This window comes from Morus notabilis, unplaced genomic scaffold, assembly GCF_000414095.1.
Source record: "Morus notabilis unplaced genomic scaffold, ASM41409v2 Scaffold2235, whole genome shotgun sequence".
Taxonomy (NCBI): domain Eukaryota; kingdom Viridiplantae; phylum Streptophyta; class Magnoliopsida; order Rosales; family Moraceae; genus Morus; species Morus notabilis.
In genome coordinates, this window is record NW_010360708.1 from 151,119 (window position 1) to 176,835 (window position 25,717).

General features: G+C 36.3%; 2 protein-coding genes across 2 annotated transcripts; both read right to left on the reverse strand.

The window, feature by feature from the left end:
* Window positions 1-885: 885 nt before the first annotated feature.
* Window positions 886-13,036, reverse strand: LOC21394175 (probable RNA-dependent RNA polymerase 3). The gene is made up of 19 exons (XM_024164911.1): window positions 12,674-13,036; window positions 12,525-12,591; window positions 12,270-12,399; window positions 12,094-12,168; window positions 11,386-11,575; window positions 10,259-10,457; window positions 10,081-10,168; window positions 9,862-10,002; window positions 9,522-9,596; window positions 9,285-9,356; window positions 8,861-8,967; window positions 5,505-5,653; window positions 5,104-5,329; window positions 4,496-4,721; window positions 3,666-3,811; window positions 2,926-3,088; window positions 2,137-2,275; window positions 1,597-1,760; window positions 886-1,366 (listed from the first exon to the last, which is right to left on the reverse strand). The coding sequence occupies exons 1-19, from the start codon at window positions 13,011-13,013 to the stop codon at window positions 1,130-1,132; spliced, it is 2,934 nt and encodes a 977-aa protein (XP_024020679.1). The 5' UTR covers window positions 13,014-13,036; the 3' UTR covers window positions 886-1,129.
* Window positions 13,037-17,145: 4,109 nt separating this feature from the next.
* LOC21394176 (golgin candidate 1) lies at window positions 17,146-25,415 on the reverse strand. Its single transcript, XM_024164908.1, has 21 exons — window positions 25,179-25,415; window positions 23,751-23,831; window positions 23,040-23,089; window positions 22,270-22,899; window positions 22,095-22,157; window positions 21,798-21,875; window positions 21,498-21,701; window positions 21,302-21,358; window positions 21,161-21,235; window positions 20,984-21,055; window positions 20,822-20,884; window positions 20,621-20,719; window positions 20,220-20,297; window positions 20,025-20,093; window positions 19,609-19,656; window positions 19,419-19,514; window positions 19,227-19,303; window positions 18,687-18,732; window positions 18,470-18,568; window positions 18,327-18,371; window positions 17,146-17,784 (listed from the first exon to the last, which is right to left on the reverse strand). The coding sequence occupies exons 1-21, from the start codon at window positions 25,204-25,206 to the stop codon at window positions 17,713-17,715; spliced, it is 2,130 nt and encodes a 709-aa protein (XP_024020676.1). The 5' UTR covers window positions 25,207-25,415; the 3' UTR covers window positions 17,146-17,712.
* Between the last annotated feature and the right edge of the window lie 302 nt (window positions 25,416-25,717).

Here is a 25,717-nt window from a genome sequence, read left to right on the forward strand (position 1 = left end):
TCAGATCATGTATGCTGAAAAATTCCAGCACAGTAAACTCTGAAAATATCAAAATAAATTCATTAAAGATAAAATCAATTCCAACCATATGCATACTTTAACCAGCCCTAAGACATGTTCTTAAAACATTCAATTCACACATTCTACAAAAATCCTCATGGCAAAGAATGTTAGAAATAAGGAGGAAGAGCGATTGAGAGAAGGGGAATTGAATGGCTCTTTAATACGAAAAAAAATTAATGTGATTGATTTAGGATTGATTAGGGTTTAATCCTATGATTAAATGACCCCTTAACAGCTGAGAGAATGGTTGTCATTAGAGTGTAAAATCGTGTGGAAGACAAATAGAAGAGTTAGGCCAACTTCTGAATTTCCATTTTTGTTCGCGTGCAGTAACCTGGTCAAAGACTGCTGGGTATCCGGATGGTATACTGGCCATATCTTCTTACTCCGATGTCCGATTTGCGCAAATGAGAAAGCGTTGGAAAGCTTATGAAAGGCTCTACAGCTTTGTATAAACTAAAGGAATAATTTCAGAATTTTAAAGGTCCAAAATAGAGCTGGAAACTAATGTCATGTAAATAGTTCTTTTGTCTAAAAGAAAAAATCAAGGAAACCTTAGAATTTTCCTAAGATACTTAATTCCATGCATTATAACATGTAGTATATCATATCATGAACATATATTCATTTATCAAATCACCTAAAAAAATGAACATATATATAATTTCTATAAAATGGCATGAACTTGTTCTCGGCACCTCGAGTCCTCGTCGCGTTCACCTGTAACAAATAAACTCAACCTGATGTTAGAATTAACAATATATAACACCATAACATTATTCAAGTTAATTCCTAACATCTATTTCTAAGAATTTTGTCGGTTTAGAAAAATGGGTGTTACATTAGTATAGAAAGATAATTTCATTGCTCGTAAATACAATACAAATATATCCAATACGTGTGATTGAGATCTTTGATGACCTGCAATTCTCCCACACTCTCTGCATACATAGTAGATAGTTTTTTGCTCGTATATATAGAGTTAGTTAGTACATCTGGATTGCGTATATAGCTAATTAGATTATACCATAAACGTTAACCGTATTAATACACTATTCAGGTGGAATTAGAGAACCTCCTTCAAAACTGATGGAAGGCAGAAAAATGCCCTTTCACCAATTTTTTTGAAGGCGTGAAGCTTTAACAAAGCTGAACCTGCAATGTTCCACGCGAAGCTGCAGTAACTGACTTTACGTTGACTTATGGCATAGTCGTAACACACGTGATATATGGCGAGTGCCTCGTTATAAATCTCTTCCATCTTCTTAGTACTCTCTTCAAGTTCCTCAGCACCATATAGTAGCTACATCAAAGAGAATATTGTAAGCAGAAGAGGGAAAAAAAAAGGTGTTAGACGACATCACTAATGTCCGTGTGCTAGAACTCACAAATGCCAAATCCCATAAATAGGCCCATGCATGTGGGACCCACCCATCATGAGCAGTGGTGCCTGACGCTATTAATGTCAAATAACATTGCTTTAAAAACAAAAGTAATAAATGCAGATTTCTAGTTAAATGTCAAAAAGATTACTCTTTTGTACTTCCTTTTGACCTCTTCAGCGGCTTCTGTCTTTCCCACGTCCTTAGCTAGCAAAGCATCACACATGTCATCCCTATAATCTTTATAGTGTGCCTTCCATTTTGTCAAGCAAGCTTCGGGAACTTCAACCTCGAAATGAGGCAGCTTGAAGATCTCTGGATGGCAGAAAAGAACGTACGTTCAAACTCTTCCCAAAAGAGGTGTTAAGAGTAGTTTTATTATCACCATAGAGGATAAAATTAATTAACTTTTTTTTTGTTTTAAATATCATGTATTTTTTATGAGTAGATGATGAAAGGAGAGATGCAATGTTGAATTGGGAAATCCTCACCTTTGTTTGAATGATCCTCCAGTTGATATGCATCCACCTCATCATAGATCCACCCCAAAATGGACCTGGAATGAAAAGAATTTTGCTTTTCCATATAATGAGGGAATCTATTTGGCTTCAACTCTCGTTTTAAATATCATGTATTTTTTATGAGTAGATGATGAAAGGAGAGATGCAATGTTGAATTGGGAAATCCTCACCTTTGTTTGAATGATCCTCCAGTTGATATGCATCCACCTCATCATAGATCCACCCCAAAATGGACCTGGAATGAAAAGAATTTTGCTTTTCCATATAATGAGGGAATCTATTTGGCTTCAACTCTCTGGGAACTTCCACCTATTTCACAACAAATAAAATGGAGTTTAAAAAAGGTGGGGGGGAAAAAAAACAAGAAGACAGAAAAAGAAATGGAAAGACATTCTTACAATATAAAAAACTATGGACATAAAACGAGAGATGACTTCGGATAGCAAATGTATTTTTTTAATTATTCCATTTGGCGTGACTGTTATATGCGTTGTGGAGTTGACTCATCGGGACAGCAAACGTATTTTTTTAATTATTTCATTTGGCGTGACCGTTATATGTGTCGTGGAGTTGACTCATCAGGACTCGTTAGTAAGAGGGATCATCATATACACGCTACAATTCTATTAAAGTCTGAAATGAGCTCCATGACAAAACATAAATGAATAGAATATAAATTGGAAAGCTGCCTGAGCAAATCTCATCCAATTTAAGATATCACAAGAAACTTTTAAAACTTGAAAAGACAATTCAAGGGCTGCATAAGCCTCAAAGAACTTTGCAAGGTCTTGTTGCTTAAAATATGTCAATCAAAGAAATTAGCCCCAATCCATATGTATGTATGCATGTGAGACATAGGAGAAAGAAAAACAGAAAAAGACAACTGTGAATAGTGATTAATGAAAGTATCAATGGCTATAGCAATTGAAGAAACGAAAGAGATAAGCAACATAACTAACCTTTCCTCCTTGCTTTGGAGCGTCTAATGCGTCATAGTAAATATCAACTAACTCGAATAAATTGTCCTTGACAGCATTCTTCTCAGCAACACAATCATCTCCCAGAGTTAGAAAACGATCCATCAGTGCGAGCCAACCCTCTGAAGCCTCACTCTTGGCAAAACTGAAAATAACAAAGGATATATTCTTTTTTTCATTTTTTTTTTTTTTTTGGTAAAAGAGCAGAAAGCGTTTCAGATATAAATGTCACAACTCTTCCGACCAGGTTAAGTATTAGAGACACCGCAATAAGGACCCAGACCGAGATACCAAGCCCAGTCTCCATTCATGTTAAAGATTGAGAGATTTTAATAATTAAACCTTGCCTAGTAGTAACAAAGGACAACCTAAGAAACTTACGTTGAAAAGATGAAATTGATTCTGAGTGGCTTTGGCCTGCTTTATGTGCATAAAGTCTAAAACTAACACCATAGCAACAATTAGCTGATATTCAACAACAAACAAACCCTTGAACGTGACCAAATATTAGGCACTAAATAAAAGAACCTATAACTGGAAATTTGTTATTTCTCCGTATCATTAAAGAAAAAGTCCAGCCACGCTTGTAATGATGCTTTATACTACTGGTCCAAAGACTATTGAGCAACAATAGATACAAGATAAAGCACGTCAAATGCATTAATCTCACATGAATTACATCAGATCAAAACTTATTATAACTATGTAATCAAAAAGCATACCTTGGTTTAAACCTAACCGTTAGGAACAGTTTAATCAGCTCATCTTCCAATTCTCTATCTGATAAATCAATTGGTTGTTTACTCTTAACCTTTCCCGTTGAGGATTTTTTGATCCATGGATCACTGGGCTTGAAATATTTCAACAGCTGCATTTATTAAAAATGATCAATACACAGAACATCTTTCAAACGATCAATTATCACTTTTGGTGTCTTGGCGCATGATGAGCAGATATTCCTTTTGAATCATTTTCAATAGCCAAAGATACCATATCCACAATGACTCAGCATCAAAGGGGCCTGGGCTGTAATCCAGGTATCGTATTGTGCAATATCGGACACTCAAACAAACCCACGGTCATTCTAAGCTAGAACACTTAGAAACTTTTTTTATTGGTAGATAGATAAGTAAAACATGATTAATTATTCTCAAAACAATTCATATAGTGCAAGAGATTAAGGAAGGCATAATAGGTCATTGTCCTCTAAAACATCGGCCAAGTACCATTCTAAATGTCAGCTTGTTCCGAAATATGCAAAGAGAGACAATTTTAATACCGTACCAACCAAGCTTTTCATTACGATATTAAGAACAAATTCGGACTACATCTAAGCTTGACTAGTGATACCTAAGAACAGAAAAAGAAAGAAAATAGTAACTGAACTATACAGAAAAAAAGAAAGCACAATGGAAGAAGAACTTGGAGAAGCTAAAAAAGGCACTTGAGAACACATTTACCAAAATAGAATTCCGAGAAAGAAAAAAAAAACACTCAAATTAGAACAGCTGAAGTAGAGTCTGTTAATCAGAAGTGGAGGTAGATGGCATACCTCAGGGTTTCTTGAGACCCAGAACATATCGCCATCAAAATCACCGCCAGCCATCTCATCAGCAATTGATCTCGGACCTTTCTTTGAGAAGAATATGGCATACTTTGCATTCCCAACAAAAGACTCCATTTCCTCTATATAAGTAGCCTTTAAAACATGAATGTCCCCAAAGTGTAAGCCGGGATTACGGTAAACCAGTACCTTCCCAGAAACTTGTCCATTAGCACTGAACATGTTATTGTGCCCACAAAAAAAAAAAAAAAAAAAAAAAAAAAAAACTCAAAATAAGCACAGAATGCAGACTAGAGACTCATTAAAATTAAGAAAGCAGAAAGGTGCAAAGGTTCTCAAATTATTTAGGGTCATTTCACAACCAAGTCATAACTTGAGTGTGTATGTGAGAGAAAAACACTATAGTAAAAAAGTTGAATTTGAATTTTTATGAGAGAAAACACTGTAGCAATAAAATTTGAGTTGTGAAATGAACAAGACCTTAGAAAGTATTAAAATTGCTCATGGCTGCCCAAATACAGTTTCAATGTGAGAGAATGTGTTTGAACCGATTCGTGTAACATGAAGGGAATATATGCCTAAAAGATAAGACATACAGAACAATGCAAACTTCGTCATGTTCAAGTTTTCCAGTGGGATCGGCTGTCCCCATTAAATAAAAACAGTCATCTACGTGTAGTCTCCCCCCTCTGAGGCTCTTCCTCTCCTCCTTCACTAGCACAAACAGACGATGTTGCAAATACGGTTCTTCAAGAGGTATACCAGACAATATCATTCTTGCAACAGTAGAATCATCGTCTATACTCCCTCGGTTAATAGCAACTGCAGATATGCAAGCAATCAGCATTTTCTTCATTCATCCGTCGGGGAACAAAGAAAGAATGAAGAGAAATAAAAGGAATATAGCAAGTAAATTGTGCAACTATGTATTTGTATGGCACTTCAAAAATTTAAGCAATGGAAGAAAAGAAAATAAAAATAGGGCAAAAGAAAACACCTCTGATTGCAGTACGCTTATCGTTGAAAGCACCATGAGATTCTCTCAAAGCGTTCCAAAGTAAACCCTTGAAATAATCATCTGGGACGCCTCCATGACTTAGGAGTGCGATTAAACACCTTGACAAACATGTTTTCTTTGGAGGGTTGCTGGAGCATAACAACTTTATAAGTCAATGTTGAAAAAAAGAACATAAAAGTCAAAGATCTCGCCTTAAACAACAGGAAATAGAACAATGGCTGCATGTTATATATATGATGTTCCATTTCCATATTTAAAGCATGTAACAAAATTTTTCTCCTTGAAGAGAATTAAGTGGCAAAAGCATTGCCATGCATCTCTTTTCGATGGTCTTCCATTGTTTCATGAGACCGCTGTAAGAACACAAGATATTATAGTTCAAAAGCGACTCTCTCCTCTGTAGGTTTTTATCATTTTTATGCTTCAGAAAACCTTCTTTTAGTCAACACTGATACTTATCAACTTCTAATACAAACAAATACTTCAAGTAGCAGAATAACAGTATTTCTTAGCATGGAAACAAGGTTTCTTGTCTCTTCATGTATGAAGCAAAACGAGAAAAGTTAGGGCGTGATATACATAAAAAGAAAAGTTGATGATGAGTGTTAGAGTATAAAACTATTGTTGACCTACCTCCTACTAGCTTAAGCTTTTAGAATGGATTGATAAACTAACATGGTATCACAGCCCTAGGTCGTCTTTCCTAGGTTTTCGTTCGTTTCTTAGGCCTTTATCGCCGATACTGCTGCCTTCATCGCTGTTACTGCTGTTGCTGTTTTCTCCGGCCTTCATCGCCGTTGCTGCTACTGTTTCCGGCCTTCATCGCCGTTGCTGTTGTTGTTTCCTTTTTTTTAATTTCCTGTTCTGCTGTTGCCGCCGCCGCTGCTGCTGTTTTTAATCGTCGTTGTTGCTGCTTTGTTGCTGTTTCCCGTTTCCACTTAATCAATCTTTAGAACCATGTCTGAGACCAAAGCCACCAACACTTCCCAATTTGAAGAGGATAATTCCTATCGTTCAACTGGTGATTTGCAAAACATTAGGGCTACTTACAGGCTGAATGGAAAAAATTATTTAAAATGGTCTCAATTTGTCCAAACCTATTTGAAAGGCAAAGGAAAGCTCAGCCACCTCCTTGGAACGGGACCAAAGAAAGGGGATCCGAAATTTGATGCTCGGGATGAGGAAGATTCCATGATCATGTCATGACTGTGGGATTCAATGAACCATGAAATCAGCGATACTTGTATGTTTCTGACCACTGCCAGAGAAATATGGGACTCCATTCAACGGACCTACTCAAAAGCTCGTGATGCAGCCCGTGTGTATGAGATCAAAGTCAGAGCTAGTGCCATCAAACAGGGGGGAAAAACTGTGACTGAATATGCCAATTCCCTAAAGAATTTATGGCAGGAACTTGACCACTATCGAGTTATTGAAATGAAGTGTGCAGAGGATGCTGCAACCCTAAAGAATTTCATTAAGAAAGATCGGGTTTATGACTTCCTTGCTGGACTCAACCAGGAATTTGATCAAGTTAGAGTGCAGATTCTTGGGAAAGAGGAGGTACCTTCTTTAGAGGAGGTAATTTCATTTATTCTATCAGAGGAAAGCCAAAGGGGTATTATGTTAGAGCCCCAAGTTGCAGAAGGATCAGCGCTGATATTCAGGACTGGACAAGAAAAAGTACCAGAAAATGGGAGAGCTCAACCGAGAGCATAACTGACCAGATTTTCAGAAAGTGGAAGAGCATATCAGACCAAATTTTCAGGGAAGGATAATCGAGACAACCGCGACAATCTGTGGTGCACATACTGCAAGAAACCGAGGCATACCAAGGAACGTTGCTGGAAATTGCATGGTAAGCCATCCACTTCGAGCAAAGAATGCGATCACCGAGGAGAGCAGCAAAAATCATATGGCCAGGCACACCTCACAGAGCAGGTCAATCTTCCAGGGAAAAAGGAGCAAGGACTTAGTGGGGAGGAAATTGGAAGACTTAGAGGACTGAAAGGATCTCTTGAAGGAAAACTTGGCTGCAAACCAGTAACTACACTGGTTGAACCGAACTAGAAGCTTTTGGAAGCACAAGAAGAACCAAGGGTTGATAGAGCAATGTATCAAAGATTAGTGGGGAAACTCATTTATCTTTCTCATACACGGCCAAACATAGCATATTCAGTAAGCATGATAAGTCAATTTATGCATGATCTGAGAGAATCACATCTTCAAGCTACCTACAAGGTGTTACACTACTTGAAAGGTTGTCCAGGAAAAGGAGTTCTGAATCTATTCAGAAGAATAATACTCACACTGGAATCCTACACAGATGCAGACTATGCAAAATCTGTAGTGGATATGAGATCCGCATCGGGCTATTGTATGTTTCTTGGTGGTAATCTGGTAACTTATAGAAGTAAAAAACAAAATGTGGTAGCTAGGTCAAGTGCAGAATCAGAGTTCAAAGCAATGGCTCAGGGAGTGTGTGAATTCTTATGGCTTAAGATTATCCTAGATGATTTGGGAATCAAGTGGGAAGAACCCATGAAGTTGTACTGTGATAACATTGCTCATAATCCAGTGCAACATGACAGAACAAAGAATATTAAAATTGACAGACACTTCATCAAGGAGAAGCTGGAAGAAGGTTTAGTGTGCATGTCCTATGTACCATTGGGAAGTCAATTGGCAGATGTTTTAACTAAAGGATTAAACAGTCCAGTGTTTCATGAAATTGTTTCCAAGTTGAGAATAGAAGATATCTATTCACTAGCTTAAGGGGGAGTGTTGATTTGTATAGTTGTACCCGGATTATGGGATATTTTAGGACTATAGGTTGTTAGCTTATTCTAGGAAAGTTGACTCTAGAGAATTGACAATTGATAGCCTTAGATAGTTTTCCTAATTTAGTTTTTTGGGTTAGTTTCCTACTTTTTGTATCCTAGAGTAGTCTATATATTGTAAAGCTTCTCTCTATTCAGATCAATGAAACATAATATTCACTCTCTCATAATTTACGTTATTTCACTACATGGTATCAGAGCAGGAGGTCCTGAGTTTAAACTCTCATAATTGTACTCTTTATCCCCATTTAAAGTGTCATCATATGTTAGGTCTTTAATATATCTCGGGCTTAAATATTCACGTGTTAGGCTTTCCAATTAATTTACCCACACGATTGTCCATTGTCCAGCCCACATGTGAGGGCGAGTGTTAAAGTATAAAACTATTGTTGACCCACCTCCTAATAGCTTAAGCTTTTGGGATGGATTGGTAAACTAACAGCAATGCATACAAGTTGCAGTTCATGCAAAGATATAGGCTGATATTGTAGGCACCTTGTTCCAACTATTTCTAGCGAGTCTGATGTCTGATTAATCAACAATTTTCGATCTGGCTCAACTTTAACCATTGAATGGCGAATCTTGATTGTTTTTGGTTCAAGCTACAAAATGTGGAATAAAAATCTATAAGAAAGAATACTAAAGAGAAAACTCACACAAATAAAAGGAAAAAAATTGGATTTTTGTGTTCTTATTTTGCATAAAGTAAAGCATAAACCTGCCAATAACATTGAGTATCAATGTTCACTATTCACTAAATTAAACAATAGAATACCTTCCAAAAAAAAAATAGAACAATAAAAACAGAAACACTTGACATTGATCAATAAAAAATAGTAAAATACAGGCTCCTGAGGCTTTGTTGTTTTCAACTAGCATCATCATTTCTCAAGATAAGAAAAGAAAAAAGAACACATACCTTCTTGTTCACAAGAAAGGTCCCTTTAACTGCACGGCCTTTATTAAACATACGGAACTGTATCAACATAGGCTAGAGAGAGGATAGGAAAGAAAAAAGAGGGAAGAGAGATGAATTTTAAATATAAAAGTGAAGTAATGTGCCTTAGGAAAAGCTAAACAAAAACGAGAAAAGGAATTTTGTTGATGAGAGAGAGAAAGAGATTGAGAAGCAGCCGCCAGAGTTTCATGTACGTACTGGCTCCAGTGTCTCAGTTCCATGATGTCCCATTTCTGCAACATTTTCCACATGCCCGTCTTGATTATGCATTATCTAACACCATAAGCAAAAGACCAAATCATATCCAAAGATGATCAGAATAAATCTATAAGTCTGGAAAGGAAAACATAAAATATAAAAAGAAAATATGAGAATATCAAAATTCAGGACTTTACAATCAGCTACAATAAAATTAATATATAACTATGGGAGAAAAAGACGCCTATGGTTTGATCGCATATTTATCGTTACCAATTGCCTACTTTCCGTAGGTAATAAAAATAATAAAAGAAAATAACTATTATCACAATAAAAAAACCTCAATATTGTTGTCATTAATACGTTTCCATTTCTCTAAATTCTTAGGGCACAGCAAAGCTAAATCCTCAGAGATGAACCCAGTCCCATCTGTATATATAAGTGGTTTTCCATCTCTATATATAGGGTTGCCAGATTCGTCCTGCAATTTCAAAAACTTTAATTGAATGTCATAACAAGACAGATCACAAAACTTATAGAAATATATTATTGAGAGTACCTGGCAGTACTCATCTTCAATTATATCGATATTTACAGAGGATAGATCAATTTTAAGGCTCAGTGTGTTGGATAAAATAAGTGAAAACCTGAAATTACAAGGATTGTACTATTAAAGTATCAGTGAAAAAACTGCAAAACACGGCTTGCTGAAAGTAACTACATATGTTGAAATATACCTAATCATATAGTTGGACACACTAGATACTGTATGTGCGTGCATAAACAGCTTCCTTGCCTCAGAAATTGTTCTACCAGACAAAATATAAGATACATTCTGATCAATACATGCATCTGAATGGATGCGAATGAAAAAACACTTCACAGGCGACGATGTTGGATCTTTCTTCTTCTCTTCCTTTCCACCATCTTTAAAAACTGATCGTGTAATATTAATATTTACAGGAGAGACTTGTTAGTATTGTTAGGATGCTCAATCCATAAAAGAGTAGAAGACACATGAATTTTGAGCGTAGAAGTAGAAAATTGAACACCGCGATGAAAAGAAAATACTTAACAAGAATTATAAAGGACTAGCCAGATGTAGTTTCTTAGTAAGATCAGTTATCCTAGCTCCAGGATTTAAAACTGGAAAATTGATGATCCTAAAAAGACGGAATCTTCACACCATAATCCCTTTCACAGAAAACTACGCATAGAAACATGGATGAAGTCTATTATTACAAGGATGAGTGTCTCCACATGCGTTTCTTTGCACATCCCAGGAAAAAAAGAAGGAAAAAAAACGAGAGAAAAATATTTTTATAATTTTAAGAGATTGTTTACATGAAGTAGATGAGAAGGTTAAGCAGTAGATACATGTGTGAATAAGTATGCCAGTGGAAGAAAGAAGTGCCGTATGCATGACTGTCATTTCAGGCCATGTAAAATTACTGATAAAAGAAGAGGAACTAGAGAATGGAATGTTGAAGAAAAAATATACATCTGCTTTTTATGTGTGTGTGTCCACCATTTGGGGACAAAAGGAACATATACGAGTGGAAACCAATACTCACAACCACTTCAAAACTTAAAGCAAATTTTATTTAATATTAGAAGCAGAGCTAATGTGTCAAAACCCACAATTAAAAGTGAGCGGGAGGGAGAGACAGAAAAGAAAGAAAGAAAGAAATATGTCAAAAACAATGTTGAAAGCAGCACCCAAAAAAAAAAAAAAAAAAAAAAAAGTCAGCAGAAAAACCTGAATTTGAATTTCATACTCAACTCAAAATATACTCTCATTACTTCAGTGACAAGAAATTAGGTTAAACTGAAAATTTAGATCACAAGTTCAGAAAAGCCTCACCGAAGAAGCAGTATCGGCGTAATCCGACCAAAATGCCTTCTCTGCATATTTTGCTATATCCAGCATAGTAATGATCACGTGAGCCAATAGAAAATCTTTCAGCTTCCTCCTCAGCAAATTTGACCATCAAAACGTTATCATCCCCTAGAACCTTTTGTAAGTGTTTTTTTGGTTTTTCTAGATAAGGGCCCTGAATTAGAAGTCAACGTAAATGACAATTTCAGATGCAGCATTATTAAGCCACACACCAATCATAGCCTCATGAACTTGGTAATAACACCATTAGGAATAAATGAATATCGATTTAGAACTTTTCAAGCAAAAATAAGAGGAAACGTGAATACACTGGATACTTGATATCAACAAATTGAACTATAATATAAAGTGCCCCATGACGCTACTATTTGGAATTGACAAAAAGAACAAGGACATGCAGCTCCTTTATTGCAGAAAGATTAACAAATGGCTAAAATACGAAATTCTGTAGAAGAACTTGCACTAAGAATCTTCAATAAAAGTAAGAAAAAAAGACAAATGCAATCCACTGAACGGAGAACAAAGGTTTCAGCTATAAACAAAAGCGACAGGATGTAAAGGTTGTTTCCCTTATTTAAAGTAAATTTGCCAACAAGCATATACACGTATGTGATCGTGTGTGTGTGTGATTACTTTTGTAAAGGGTAGGGGGGGCGGGGACCACCGACCAACCTTGAATCTAAAACTCCCTTCTGGAGAGACATGACAACGATAGATGTGTGTTTTTCCAGAATCCCAATCATGATACTGTAGAACATTAAAAGAAAAGGAAGACCAATTCAGGTAAGATGTGAGAATTGTTACAAGGTAAGCTAATCCCTCTACAAAACCAAAAAAATGGAACTCACAATGCGACGGTCTTCCTGGTCAACATACTTTTCGCCAAAGCGTTGCCATACTTGCTTTTCGAACTGTACCATGGAGAGATTCTTTAGACTCCTGATTTCTTCAGCCGTTGTGACGCTCTGAAGCTCATTTCTTTAAGCATTTCATGAAAACAGCCATGAATTTATCAATCAAATTAAAAAAAAAAAGCACATGTATAGAAGCAAAAGAAAAAAAAAATACTAAAGACGAACAAAAAAGTAAAAACTTTATAGTACCTGCCTATGTAATTGAGTATCAGGAACTGCTTCCTGAACTCCAATTCGCCCAAAGCCTCCATTTGAGCTCCATTCGCACCTGTTCCAGAACAATTAGCCAAACAACCTAAAAAGAATCATCTTGAAACAGAGCAACATTCAATAATCACCTTGCGAATTGGCGAAAGTGCCCGGAGAACTCGAAGGACGGCTGTTTTCCGGAACGGGAGAGCGAGAAGGGGACGACAGCGACGGTGGCGGCGGCTGCTGGCGGAGCAAGTAAGTGACGAATCCATGGAGGCTCTTGATTTTGGTTTTGCAGTCGGCGATGGTGCGGAGGACCCGAAGAGCCTCGTCTTCTCCGGCGGAAGCCAGTTTTCGCCTCAGCTCGGCGTCCGGCGGCGGCTGGCTGCGCTCGGCGCAGATTCGCTCCAGCAATTCCAGCACCGAGCGAGGAAGAGGAACTTCTATGCAAGGAGCAAGATCACAGTTGGGATTGGAAACCTCCATTGCTGAGAAACAGAGGGAAGTTTTGAGAGGGGCAAGAAAAAACAAATAGAACTGCTATTTCCCGCTCGGTTTTTTTTTTTATAGTTGGAAGTGGGAAGTGGAAGCAACTGTCAACTGTCAACTTCAATGCGGATTTTACTGACTTGGGAATCGAGTAACTGCCACGTGTCCTACGCGCTTAATTTGGAGATAGGCAGCAGACAGCCTATAATCAGAGAGAAAAAATAAAAATAAATAAATTACACTGAGGCTGACGCCCCTGATTCATACAATTTGGGCACGTTTTTTTGTCTAAAAAATTCAAAAAAATACAATTTGAGTTTTAACTTTATTTAAATTCATATTCTTTTAAGTTTTAATTTTATTCAACTTTACTCAACTTTATTCAAGTTACAACTTCAACTCAAGTTATAACTCAAATTTAACTAAAAAGCTACACTCAAGTTACATTCCAAAAGAACAACCTCTTTATTTTTCTATAAATACTTCTCATCTCTTGTATATTTTCTTCACTCAAACTCTCTCAGGGCCTGTTCGGTTTGCTAATTTGAGTTGAGATGTGATGTTGTGTGAGAGCTTTTTACTGTAGCAAAAAAGTTAGATGTGACTGTTTCTGATAGCTTTTTACTGTAGCAAAACTCAAATTCTAAACTCGAATCAGTGAAAAGAACGGGGCCTCAATCTCTCTCAATCTCTCTCATAATTTTTCTAAAAACTATCATATTATCCTAAAACTCTCTCTCTCAAATTGCTCTTAATTTTTATAATGAATTCTTTTGGTTATAGTGGTATTCCCGTTTATGTCCAACACAACGTGAAAGAATGACAATTTCCCACTAATGAATTTATTACGCAGAAATCTAATAATCTGAGCTCTGGTAGACATATTAGAGGTCATGGTCGAAATGGTGGTGAGCGTGGAAAAGCAGCAAGTGCAAGTGCAACTGCGTTTACAAGTGTTGCAACCTCCAAGAAGAAATGCAAGCGCACCTCAACAGTTTGGGATCACTTCGAAACAATTGAGGAGATCGATAATGAAGGTAACACTAAACATATAACTCAATATAAATATTGTTTATCTAAATTATAAGGTGATACTATTCACGACACCACACACTTGAAAAGACACTCTGAAAAGTATCTTCAAAAGCTTAGCCAATCCGGCAGACCTGAACTCCGCCAAACCCAATTATCTTTTGATCGCGCAACCGGTGGTCTAACCACTTGGAAATACGATTTGCAAGTAGATCGTATGGAAGTTGCGCGAATGATAGCTACTTTAGATCAACCACTTAGTTTTGTAGAGCATCATAATTGGCAACGATATATGAAGGTTGTACATAATCCTAATGCACAGTTCACTTCAAAAACTACTATTCGGAAAGATTTATTAAAATTATTTAAAAAAGAAAAAAAAGCATTAATAAACCTTTTACACTCGACTAGCGGGTGCGTTGCGTTAACGGCAGATATTTGATATGCCATTGTCAATAAAGATTATTTAGCTGTAACCGGACATTACTTTAAAGGATTTAATTTATATAAGAGAATATTAGGTTTTAAATGTGTTCTAGGATCACATAGCGCGGATTTAATATATAATACAATTTTAAATGTAATTGATGAATTTAGATTAAGAGATAAAGTAATGGTTATAACATTAGATAATGCTAATGCCAATACAAAAGCAATTGAGTTCTTTGAAAATGATTTAAGTTTATTCGGTGACAGTACTATTTTCCACCAACGTTGTGCATGTCACGTAATTAATTTAATAGTTAAATCCGGTTTAAAAGAAATGAACAATCACATTACAAGAATTAGAGATAGTCTTGTATAGATTCAAGGTAGTAACCAAAGACAAGAAGATTGGTTTAGGTTATTACAAGCATTAAATATATCTCCTAAAGCATTAGCGTTAGATATGCCTATAAGATGTAACTCAACTTATATAATGCTTCAACAATGCATCCCCTATAAGAATGCTATAACAAACTATATGTGTGCAAAATTAGAAGTAGGACATATAGACACATATGATTGGTAAATTACCTAAGTTTGTATCAATTTTTAGGTAGGTTTCATAAAGTTACTCTAAAACTTAGTAGAACATATTACCCAACATCACCTTTAGCTTTAGGTGAACTTTTAAGAATTAGTATTTTATTTAGCGAATATAGGGAATACCCAATCTTAGGAGTTCCTATCCAATCTATGGAAAAGAAATTTAAAAAATATTAGTCTAAGTTGTCTTTGTTGTATGGTTTAGGTACTATTTTTTTTATCCTAGATTAAAATTAGACGGTTTAGAAAGTGGTTTAGATAACTTAGGTGAATTTTTAGACATTAATTGTTCGAACCAATTTCCAATAATAAAGGCACAAATATATTCGATCTATAGTAAATATGAGATTAGGTTTAGAAGCACAAACTCTAGAGTACAGGAACTACAACAACAAGATGAAAACCCGCATTCATTCTTGAATATTTTCGGGTTCAAGAAGAAGAAGAAGACGACTCAAACAAAAGTTGGGAGTAGATCTTTATCAACAAGTGGCAGTGGTGGCGGCAGCTTCAACGAGCTTATAGCGTATCTCAGTGAAGGCTTAATAGTCAATGACACTAGAGAATTGTTTGACTTAGTTCAATGGTGGAAGGCACATACATTAACTTGGCCAATCCCACCTCGATTGGCAATGGATATATTTTTTATTCTAGTCTCCACTATTTCATCCGAATAAGCCTTCAGTATGACAGGACGAATACTTGAGGAATGCATTGCAAAGGGACATTGTCGAAGCCTTAGTCTGCATTAAGGATTGGGATCATGCCGATCAACGTCTACAGGATACAATTTTGCTGGCAAGTCAAGATTGGATCGATGAATTTAATCAATTAACATTTAATTTTGAAGACGATCTTTCAGCTTCAAATTAAATTGTAAATTTGTAATTTATAAATATGTATTTACTCTTGACATTGTAATTATATAACTTTGTAAGTTTGTAACATTTGTAATTCGTCACAAAATGATTAGTTTTTTCTTACCAAGTTTTTATCCGAATTGGGTTTTTCTTAGTAAGGTTTTTAATGAGACAATCATGAATTACGAATTTAAAAATTAATATACAAAATTAATTTATTAAATTGTGTTAATAATGTATGTTGAATGTTGATTTTAGTTTTTATATAATTTTAACACAAAATAACTTAATAATTATAAAGATTAAAAAATATAAAAAAAAAAATTGAGTATTTTGGGCGGGCTTGGACTGTCCGGCCGGGCTCGGGCAGCCCAATAGTAGCCCGCGGCCCGTTCACAGGCCTTTTCAGGCTCAAGCGGGCGGCCCAAAATTTTTGGGCGGGTCGGGTCAGACTTCAGGCAAAAACTCAGTATTTTCATACAATTGCGAGCGGTCTGTCTAAAATTTCAGCACTAGTTTTCCTATAATTAAAACTCGGCTAATCTACATGCAAATGCAATACCCAAATAAGTGGACTCCACAATTCCTAATTTCACTTTTTTTTCTTTTACAAGGAAAAATCTCACTTCTATATCATGGTGCTATCATTTTCTAGTTGCTTTTTTGATTGAACGGAAAAGAAAGATTCTCAAACACCTCACTTTCCATCTATCCAAAGAAATTTCTGTGCCAATGATGCCTTCTCACTAAAAAGTATTGGTTTTCTTCCTGGTTCGAAGGAAAAAAAGGAAGAAAGAAAAGATGGTTTTCTTCCTGGTTAAGGCAATCAATTCTCGAAGGAAGGAAAGAAAGAAAGAAAGAAACAAACAAACAAAGAAACAAAGAGAAAAGAAGAAAGAAACAAAGAAACAAAGAAACAAAGAGAAAAGAAGAAAGAAAGAAAGAAAGAAACAAAGAGAAAAGAAGAAAGAAAGAAAGAAAGAAAAGAGAAAAGAAGAAACTTTCACAGAAGGCTGCCATTATCGGTCCACTTGTTTCATATGTACTTAGCCAGGTCTAGATGAAATTTGAAGATAGAAAGGTCTACTGTGTAGGGCCTACAATATATATATATATATATGTATATATTACAATTGACAGAATCTCATAAAAGATTTGAGGATACGAAACAATATCCTATCGATAGGATAAGTTCAATAGTGAAATTTTGACAGCACTATTTTGGCTCCACTCCAAGTGAATTCAGCTCCTCAACTGTTTACAATTCGATGAATTTTCACATTTCATTAAGTATGAACCTCAGTCATGATGACTTTACATAAGCATACCGTTTTTCAGAGGTAAAAGCTTGTCAATAAGTGATTTCTGAACAAAATGCAAAAACAAGAAGAATAGGCAATTGGCCGACTAAAAACACAGAAAGTCCAAATCTGCTGCGCCAAAGGCAAGTTTGGGTCTTCAAGAAATACCCAATACTTTTTATAAGCATTAGGGTCAAAGACTCAAAAGACATGGCAGTGTTATACTTTTGGTATCATACATCAATATCTTGCAATTCCTCGAGCCCCAAAAACAGAATGGGTACCTTCAGTGAAACCCCCAGTTTCCCATTTCCGGTATGCAGCCGTTTCTTCAGAATTGGCTTTCACCACATAAATCCTTTCATTCAGTGAAAGATGAACTTCTACTCTTTTATTGCTTATAACTGCATCATATTCAAGGAATTTCTGGCTCGCAAAAATTGTGTGTGGCACAGTTTGAGAGCAGCTACTCAATCATGGTAAGGTCGGGTTGGAAAGTCCCATGGACTTCGCAACTTCGCTGGCAGATAAATCATCTGCTTGCTCCTGCATATGAATGACAAATTTGACTTAACCGTCCATGTATGTCCCTTCAAGAACACTTTACGGTTGTACTTGGATATTTCTTCAAATCAAAATTTTATGTCAGAAATCAAAAGGATGTAAAGCATTTTAATGGATACTATTTTCTTCACGGTAATGTCTGCATTATAGAATAAGATTCTACAGTCTTATATCTTGTAATCTCTCTAACTTCTTTTTCTTAGGTCTTTTATATCGACAGCCCCTCCTAAAACATGTGTACCACAATTACACACATATCTCCCACACATCTCCTAACTCTAAAAGTAGGTACTGAGAATTTGAAAAAAAAAAAAATGAATTGAATTTATTAGTTATCTTGCCCAAGACCAAGAACACGGTAAATATCTGCCTCGTAGCAATAATCAAAAGATCATGAATGAATTTATTAGTTATCTTGCCCAAGACGAAGAACGCTGTAAATATCTGCCTCGTAGCAATAATCAAAATGATCTTTCTACCAGAAAAGAGAAAAAACAAATAGTAAAGATGATATAAATATGTACCTGAAGTCTATGCAATAGATACATTAAGAAGAGATGTACGAATACCTGTAGAAGATATCAAACAGTTATCACGTTATCTATAGTATTCCACGTTACTGTTATTTAACCAGAGTCTCTCAAAGTACGTGTTAAACTGTTTTTACCAAGTAGAAAAGCAGTATAACTCGGGCTGTGGGATACCGCCAAAGAAATCTTGTAGCCCTGACGGCTCCCGAATCCAATAGCTTCGCTGCCTTCTGCAACTGCAGTCGAAAGGTGAAGCACACATTAATCTGAAGAAAGGAGTGCCCTCACAGCGTCTTCTTATTTTTATTTATTTATTGATAAAGCAGAGCTTTTAGGATATGAGTATAGTGACACCTGCATACTTGCCGCCGCCATGTGACGATGATGCAAAGGAAGTGTCCTGCAATTATCATGCATCGTATCAACATAATTGAGGGAATTTATTCGATGAATGGACTAGAATACACGTATTGTCCTTAGTAGAGTAAGCATATTGAGACTTGAGAGCAGTCAAATGAAGATGTAAAGATGGGAAAATGAGTCCGATAAAAACTAGTAACGAGGAAATATGTACTTTTCGTGAAAGATATCAAAGATTAAGAAGAAGATAAATAAAAATCAACTAAAGAAAGGTAGGAAAATTTCCATGAGACAAGACTGTACCAGCGGTGACAAGGAATTAAAGCTTTAAAATGCATTGCCAAGACAAGAAGGGCCAAAACCAAAAAAAAAACAAGCATCCATTAGCAGTTATATATACCCACTCTTAACTAAAAATCAACTTGTTATATATAAGAGCCTCGTACGCATGCAGAAATCAATACATAGTATGTTACACATATGGGAGGAAGTATATTAAAGTCTTTTATGCAACCATTAAAGAATTGAACATACTCAAGTGTCTTCATTTCAGTATCTTCTTCCCAAGATGATGATGCCCGGCGAGAAACTCTACTTCTTTCTGCCTCTGCCTGTTTAATATCACCGTGAATTTCCATCAAAACCAATAATACTTTTGGTAGTGAAAGTGGAATCGGTAATATATGTAAATAGTAACCGAGCAACTTAGAACACCCAAAAGCAGACCTGCGCTTCATGAAGACGCTTCAACTCCTTCTCCAAGTGAAATTCTGCTGCAGCTTTCTCACTAGCCATGGTTTCCAACTGTGTTTGCTTGTAGTACTAAATAATAGATACAATTATAGACAAGAACTCAGTCACGAATGTGTTTTGGACGTCATACAATGTAAAATAAGTATTCATTGACCAATTTTACCAACAAATCAGTTAGTTCACGGTAGCGTTTCTCTAGTTCCATGTGCTCCTGCAAATTAGAATCCCAATAAATAAGATGATGTTCTCAATACATTGCACACGATTCATTAAATTATGAAAAATAAAGATATAAACCAGGAGATTTAAAAGAAAAAGAAAAAGAAATCAGTTCCCAAGAGCTCATATTTTAAGGTACAAACATAGAAATATGGCACGATGAACTAAACTAATAACTTTTTGTTAAATGCTTAAATTAGTGTGAAGATTATGCTGCTCCCGTGCAAACCTTAAAAATTTGATGCATGGTATTAGAAGATTGACTGTATAAAATGAAAATAAGATTAATAAATATAACAGAACTCTTGCGGAACATCTCAGAAAAAGAAAAGTAAAAAGCTGGATAATCAAAGAGATTACCTGACGTGAGTAATGCTCAGCATCCCTCTTCATGGCAGCCATTTCAACTCTCATTTTTTGCACTTCAGCCTAAAATCACATATCAAGCAATGATAGAGAAAGGGAAAAGATAATTAGAGAGGAAACTTTATCAAGAGAGAGTTGCTTAGATATTATAAGAACATTGGTTTGGGTGAGACGAGGAGAAAGCCTTACCTCTAAAGAAGAAAGCTTGCTCTCAGCATCCCTTTGACCCTGTCGAGCACGTTCCACTTCTTGTTGCCAGGCCTGAATCTAAGTAATATGCTATAGGTAAGTGATATGGAAATGACAACTATTTATTACTCCTACTGCTAAAGGATTAGGAGAGGTTCAACTGCTATAATGTTTATAAAGCACTTTTTTACTATGTAATAGAGAAATCCTGTATCTAGTTCCATATAATTATCCTGAAATAGATTAACAATTCTCCTTAAACAGGGCTAAATACGAAGAAAAAATAAAGGATTAAAGTCGCTTTCAAGAAATTAATAGGCCATAGCCAATGGCTACTACAGAGTAATTACACATGCCAGAATAAACCTAAATTCTACAAGTCAGGAATTTAAAAAGTATACCTGAATCGCTTGGTTTGCCTCTTCTGGAGACTTTTTTTGTCCACGCCGAACACGAGCTTCCATATCTCGCAGCTCTTGATTCAAGTTTGCACATTCTACCTGAGGATATATATTGCTATCACCCAAGAAGTCTAGAACATTAATTTAATCATGGAAAAGGAATACAGAAAATACAAGAATTAAAAAAGAGTTTCGGACTACCTCAAGCAGTGCCACCTTCTGCTCAAGCTCTGCTGCCTTTGCCGTCCTCTCGTCCGCTACTCTCTGAGTAACACAGCAAATAAATACGTAGTAGCACAACATTAACTGGTTCTTGATTTTATCATGGCAATTGGTAGCAAATATGGAGATTCCTTACATTACCTGTATCCTTGCAAGGGCCGTTGAAGCCTCTATGGCTCTATGTTCCAGTTCCACTTCCCTTTCCATAGAGGCCTATTTTAGCACATAGAAATGATTATAATCAAGAAAACGAGTGAAAGGACACAATAGATGGGATAAGTAAATAAGTCTAAAATAGAAATTATTCTTGGTATAAACCATTTTTGTAGCATTATGTGCTGCCCGCTCTTCTTCTGCTCTCCGTTCTGCAGAAGCCAGCTCCTCACGTAGAGCCTAACAATAGAAACAGTATAAGTGTACAACACAAGTGTTCCATGAGAATGGACGAATCACACTGACCTGCATCATTCTCGTTTCCGTAAGCTCCCTATTTCTCATGATAGACTCCATGTTTGCCTGGTAAACATAATAAGATTGTTGTCAAAACCTCATGACATAAAAACTTCATGGTCAAGAGCAATATGACCCATCTGTTCCGTGAAAACAAATTGACATGACAGGGAGAAATGGGAGAAAGAATGGAAGAGTATTTGACCTGCAGTGAAGCCAGATGTCCTTCAGATAAAGCAGCCTGTTTCTTAAGTGCATCCATGGAACTGACAAGAGCCTCAATTTCGGAATTCTTTGCTGCCAAGGCCTCAGACATGTTTGATTCTACTCTTGTGACCTCAGTCTTGGATTCTGACAAGTCTTGTTGTAGTTGCTTTATGCGTGACTCATATGATTTACTAAGCTCTCTCTGTCAAACAAAAAAAAAAAAACAAAAGAAAAAAAAACATTTAATATGTGAAACCATAGAAATCTAAATAACTTACTAAACAGGAGAATTGTTCACCTCTGCAACGAGAAGTTCCTCCAGCTGTGCATTTTCAGCTTTGTATTCTTGAAGTCGCGATGAAAGTCCAGCACAAACCTAACAGTGATATGTAATAAACAAACATGCAAACTGAAGTTGTCTGATGAGTAAGATCATCAGAAAGGAATAGAAGTGCTCTTTGGCTTGTCTTTAGAAAAGACTATCCTACCTACGTTCAGCAAAATACTTTTAATAGCTAATAATTTTAACATAGAAACAGAAGGAGCCAACACTTGATCAAAGAGGAAAAATAGCAATCGTATCATTATAGCTTACCCTGGCCAACCTTGCCTCTTTAGACTGACCGGTTGAAATTGCAGTTTTAAGCAGTCCTTGAGCCTGCATTATGAAGGATCTTGAATGAAAACCCGTAGTAGTAGTTGAAACATATATATTGAAGTTAATATCAATTAGAGTACGAGAGATCTCCCCCCAATGTCAGATGCTTAACCTCATCAAGTTGTTCCTGTACTTTCTTGGGAGCTGAATCAGCTTTTTGCTCCTGTTGCTTCTTTTGATTGTTAAGAGGTTCAACCTTGACATCAGCAGCTTTGGATTGAGTTTCACTATTATTTGGTGCTTCAGTGTTCTCAGACTGAGGATTCTCTTGGTCAGTCTTGGGGGGAACATCAAAACTTCCCGATTTGGTAACAGAATCATCCTCCACTGGGTGATGTTTACTCACAATCTCAACTTGTTTGGCAAGTAGTGGTGAGGAATTTTCTTCACGAACTTCTGAGGTGCTCTCATTGAGAAGCTCACCATTTGGAGTTGATGCGACATCTTCCCTATCAGTAACAGTCACTGGCACTTCCACAAGACCAGAATCATTTTTATTGACATCATTTGCTAAGGCTTCTGTTATAGGAATGCCTAACATTGGGGAATCATTTTTAAAATTTTCTTGCTGCTCGTTGGTTGTTTGGACCACAGACTTGCCAGAAGGGGTCCCGTCATTTTTATTCAGAAGGGTATCCATATCTTTTTCAGGTGTTACATTTACTGGCGGTGTAAGGCTAGTCTGTTCACATACGTCATCACTCGTTTTGGAAGTCCCATCAGCTGACTGTCCCTTTTGAACCTGAAATCATCCAAGGTGTGAGACATAGTTAATAGACATGCCAATAGTTTTTTTTTTTTTTTTTTTTTAATAAAAGAAAGTGTGCATTTGTATGTGTCTGTACATATACGTAGAAATAGGACAGCTAAAGAGGCAAATACCTTTGTCTTTGGCCTTGTTCTCTTTGCTTGTGATCCTTGCCCATTAGAAGCTAAGTTATCCCAGAAAGGAAGAGTAGAAATAATAATGAGCAATAGATACGCTCATTAAGAAAACTTGAGAGCACTGAGTATATTACAACTAATTTTAAGAGCAATGATGCACATCATGAAAGAATTTTATCATGAACACAGATTTGTCAAAATAATGAGTTCCATAGAAGTAAACTTTTGTTTTGTCCGAGCTTATTTACCCCTAACAAGTTACAGTTTCATTTTATGATGTGACGTGAATTTTTTTTTTTTTCATGATGAGTTTCATTTTCCATTTTTTAATGGCCTTCTTCTAGAAGTTCATACCTCAATATGATCCCGTTTTAAATTACAACTTCAACACATTTTTCAAATTTCTAACTATACCTGAAAAAAGTACAGATCCTATTTCAATAGAGTTTTTAAAGTGTCAGTTATTAGCAAAAAGTAATTCGCAAAGGTTCAAGAAGATGCAGATGAGTAACATTCAGTAGCATATTATACCCATTCTCAAAAGGCAAACATTACTAAAACTGTCAGGCTGTTAACAACATTTTCAAGTATAATATAAGTAATTGCTAAATTCATGGAAAACTAATCAAAACCCATGTATATTCATCCGACGAAGCATGTTTATGCAAACTATGACAGAGATACCAACATTATAGTCAAAAGCAGTACCTGAAGATTGAGATTCAGGCTGCTCATCTGCCAACTCACTGACAACTAGCTTTGCTCTTCTATCTACAACCTCAAATAAATCTAAACACAAAAGAGAAGGGGAAAAAAAAATCAGTTTTCACGTGTTAAACTATTTTAAATCGAAGGTTCAGGAAGTGGATATGATGGAATAGGGATTCTGAATCAGGGGCTGCTACGGGGAACATGTAAACAATAATGAAAAGCAAAACTAAGGTAATTTAGCATCATAAAATAAGAACAAGATGATGGCCACCTGTTTACCTTGCAAACAAATTTAGGAACCTTAATTAAAAGAGAAGTTAAAAAAAAGTGCAAGTATTTGGCCTAATTCTGGTTAAAAATATCAGTATTAAATGCCTTAAAAGAAGGCTCCTCCACTATAAAGGCACTGTACTAAAAATTTTATTTATGATCTGATATGCATCCATCCATCACTTGCTCCATACAAACTGAAACTAAACTACTGGGAATCTGTCAATGGTTCTCTTCTCACTTAGCTATCCAAATTGCACGGTGAAAACCACATTGGACTCAAACTTTTACACTGGTTACAAAATGTAACTTCTCCAGCAAATGCATCAACTGGGCTTCTAACCAAGGCAAATTAAATTTGTTTGATCTCACCAAAAAAATAAAAATAAAATAAAAAATAAAATAAAATCCATCCTGAACTTGCTGTTATAAAACCAATCACACCGTGCCAACCGAATTTTAGGTCCAGTTCAATCTCGAAGTGGTGTAAAAAATTCATTATTACAATACAAAACCAACTTGATGCCAGAGAAACTTCCATTTCAGACTCAACTATGTCGAGTGTGTGAGTTGACCTAATGCGGAGTTAGACACGCATCGATCTTCATTATAGTGAAATTCTGCGGCAGTAGGAAGTGAATGTAACTCTCCCATTGAAGTAGTGAACCACTACAAATCTTATGTGTGTTTATTTGCCTATATATTTTATTGCTATCAGTAGTAAATGCTAAGGCGTCTATTGTGGGTGCAAGTTTAGCCTAACGGTATATTCACAATCCTTCCTCCAATATTTATGTCTAGAGTTTAAACTCCACTCTATTCCCCCTGAAAAGGCATCTAATCAGTATCAAAAGATACAAATTTTAATTGCAGATTTGTGAAATTAAGTAGCTCCCATCATAGCAAATGCAAACAAATTCAAACCCAATTGAGCATTCTCAACCTACTTTTCCCCACACTCTACACCAAAACAACATATTTCTCCAAGCTCATTCTTCACAAAGAAATTCAAGATAACAAATTTATTCACACAGAAACTCGGGATCAGACCCCAAACACATTATCAGAACACAAACGAAAATCGAAACATAAAACAAAACAAACACAAAACAAAACAAGAAACAAAAAACATAGAAATGAAAGCTAGATTCGGACCTTCAGCAGCTTTGAGCCACGAAGCCATTCCGCAAAGAGGGATTCGGATCTGGAAAAACTGTGCCTCAGAGATCGATCAGCAAACAGAGCTAAGCTTCCATAACGACGCCGTTTTCGAGGTCCGACCGAGAGCGAATTGATGAAATATTGATCTCAGACGAAATGAGAATTCGTTCAATAAACGCCTTTTTTTTTCTTTTTGTAATTGTGATCTCCTGGTTTTTGCAGTAAACGAAACTTTTGATGCGTTCTGTTCTGAAATTCTCCAACGCAATCGATAGTTAAAGAGAGTTTGTGTTGCGAAAACGACGACGGAGTGAAGATGAAGAAAAAAACTGGGAAATGTTCCGGTGCGGCCACGGTCTATGCACCAACGAGCATTTTTTGGACAGCCCAATTTGGTTAATAGGCTTTTCTGGCCCAGAAGAGCACTGACCTGAGAGGGGCAACGCGAAGCCCATTGTCATGTCGATATGAAGCAAAGGCCCTTGAAAGGGTTGAGAAGGCAAGGCCCAGAGGGCACAGAGAAGAAGAGAAGG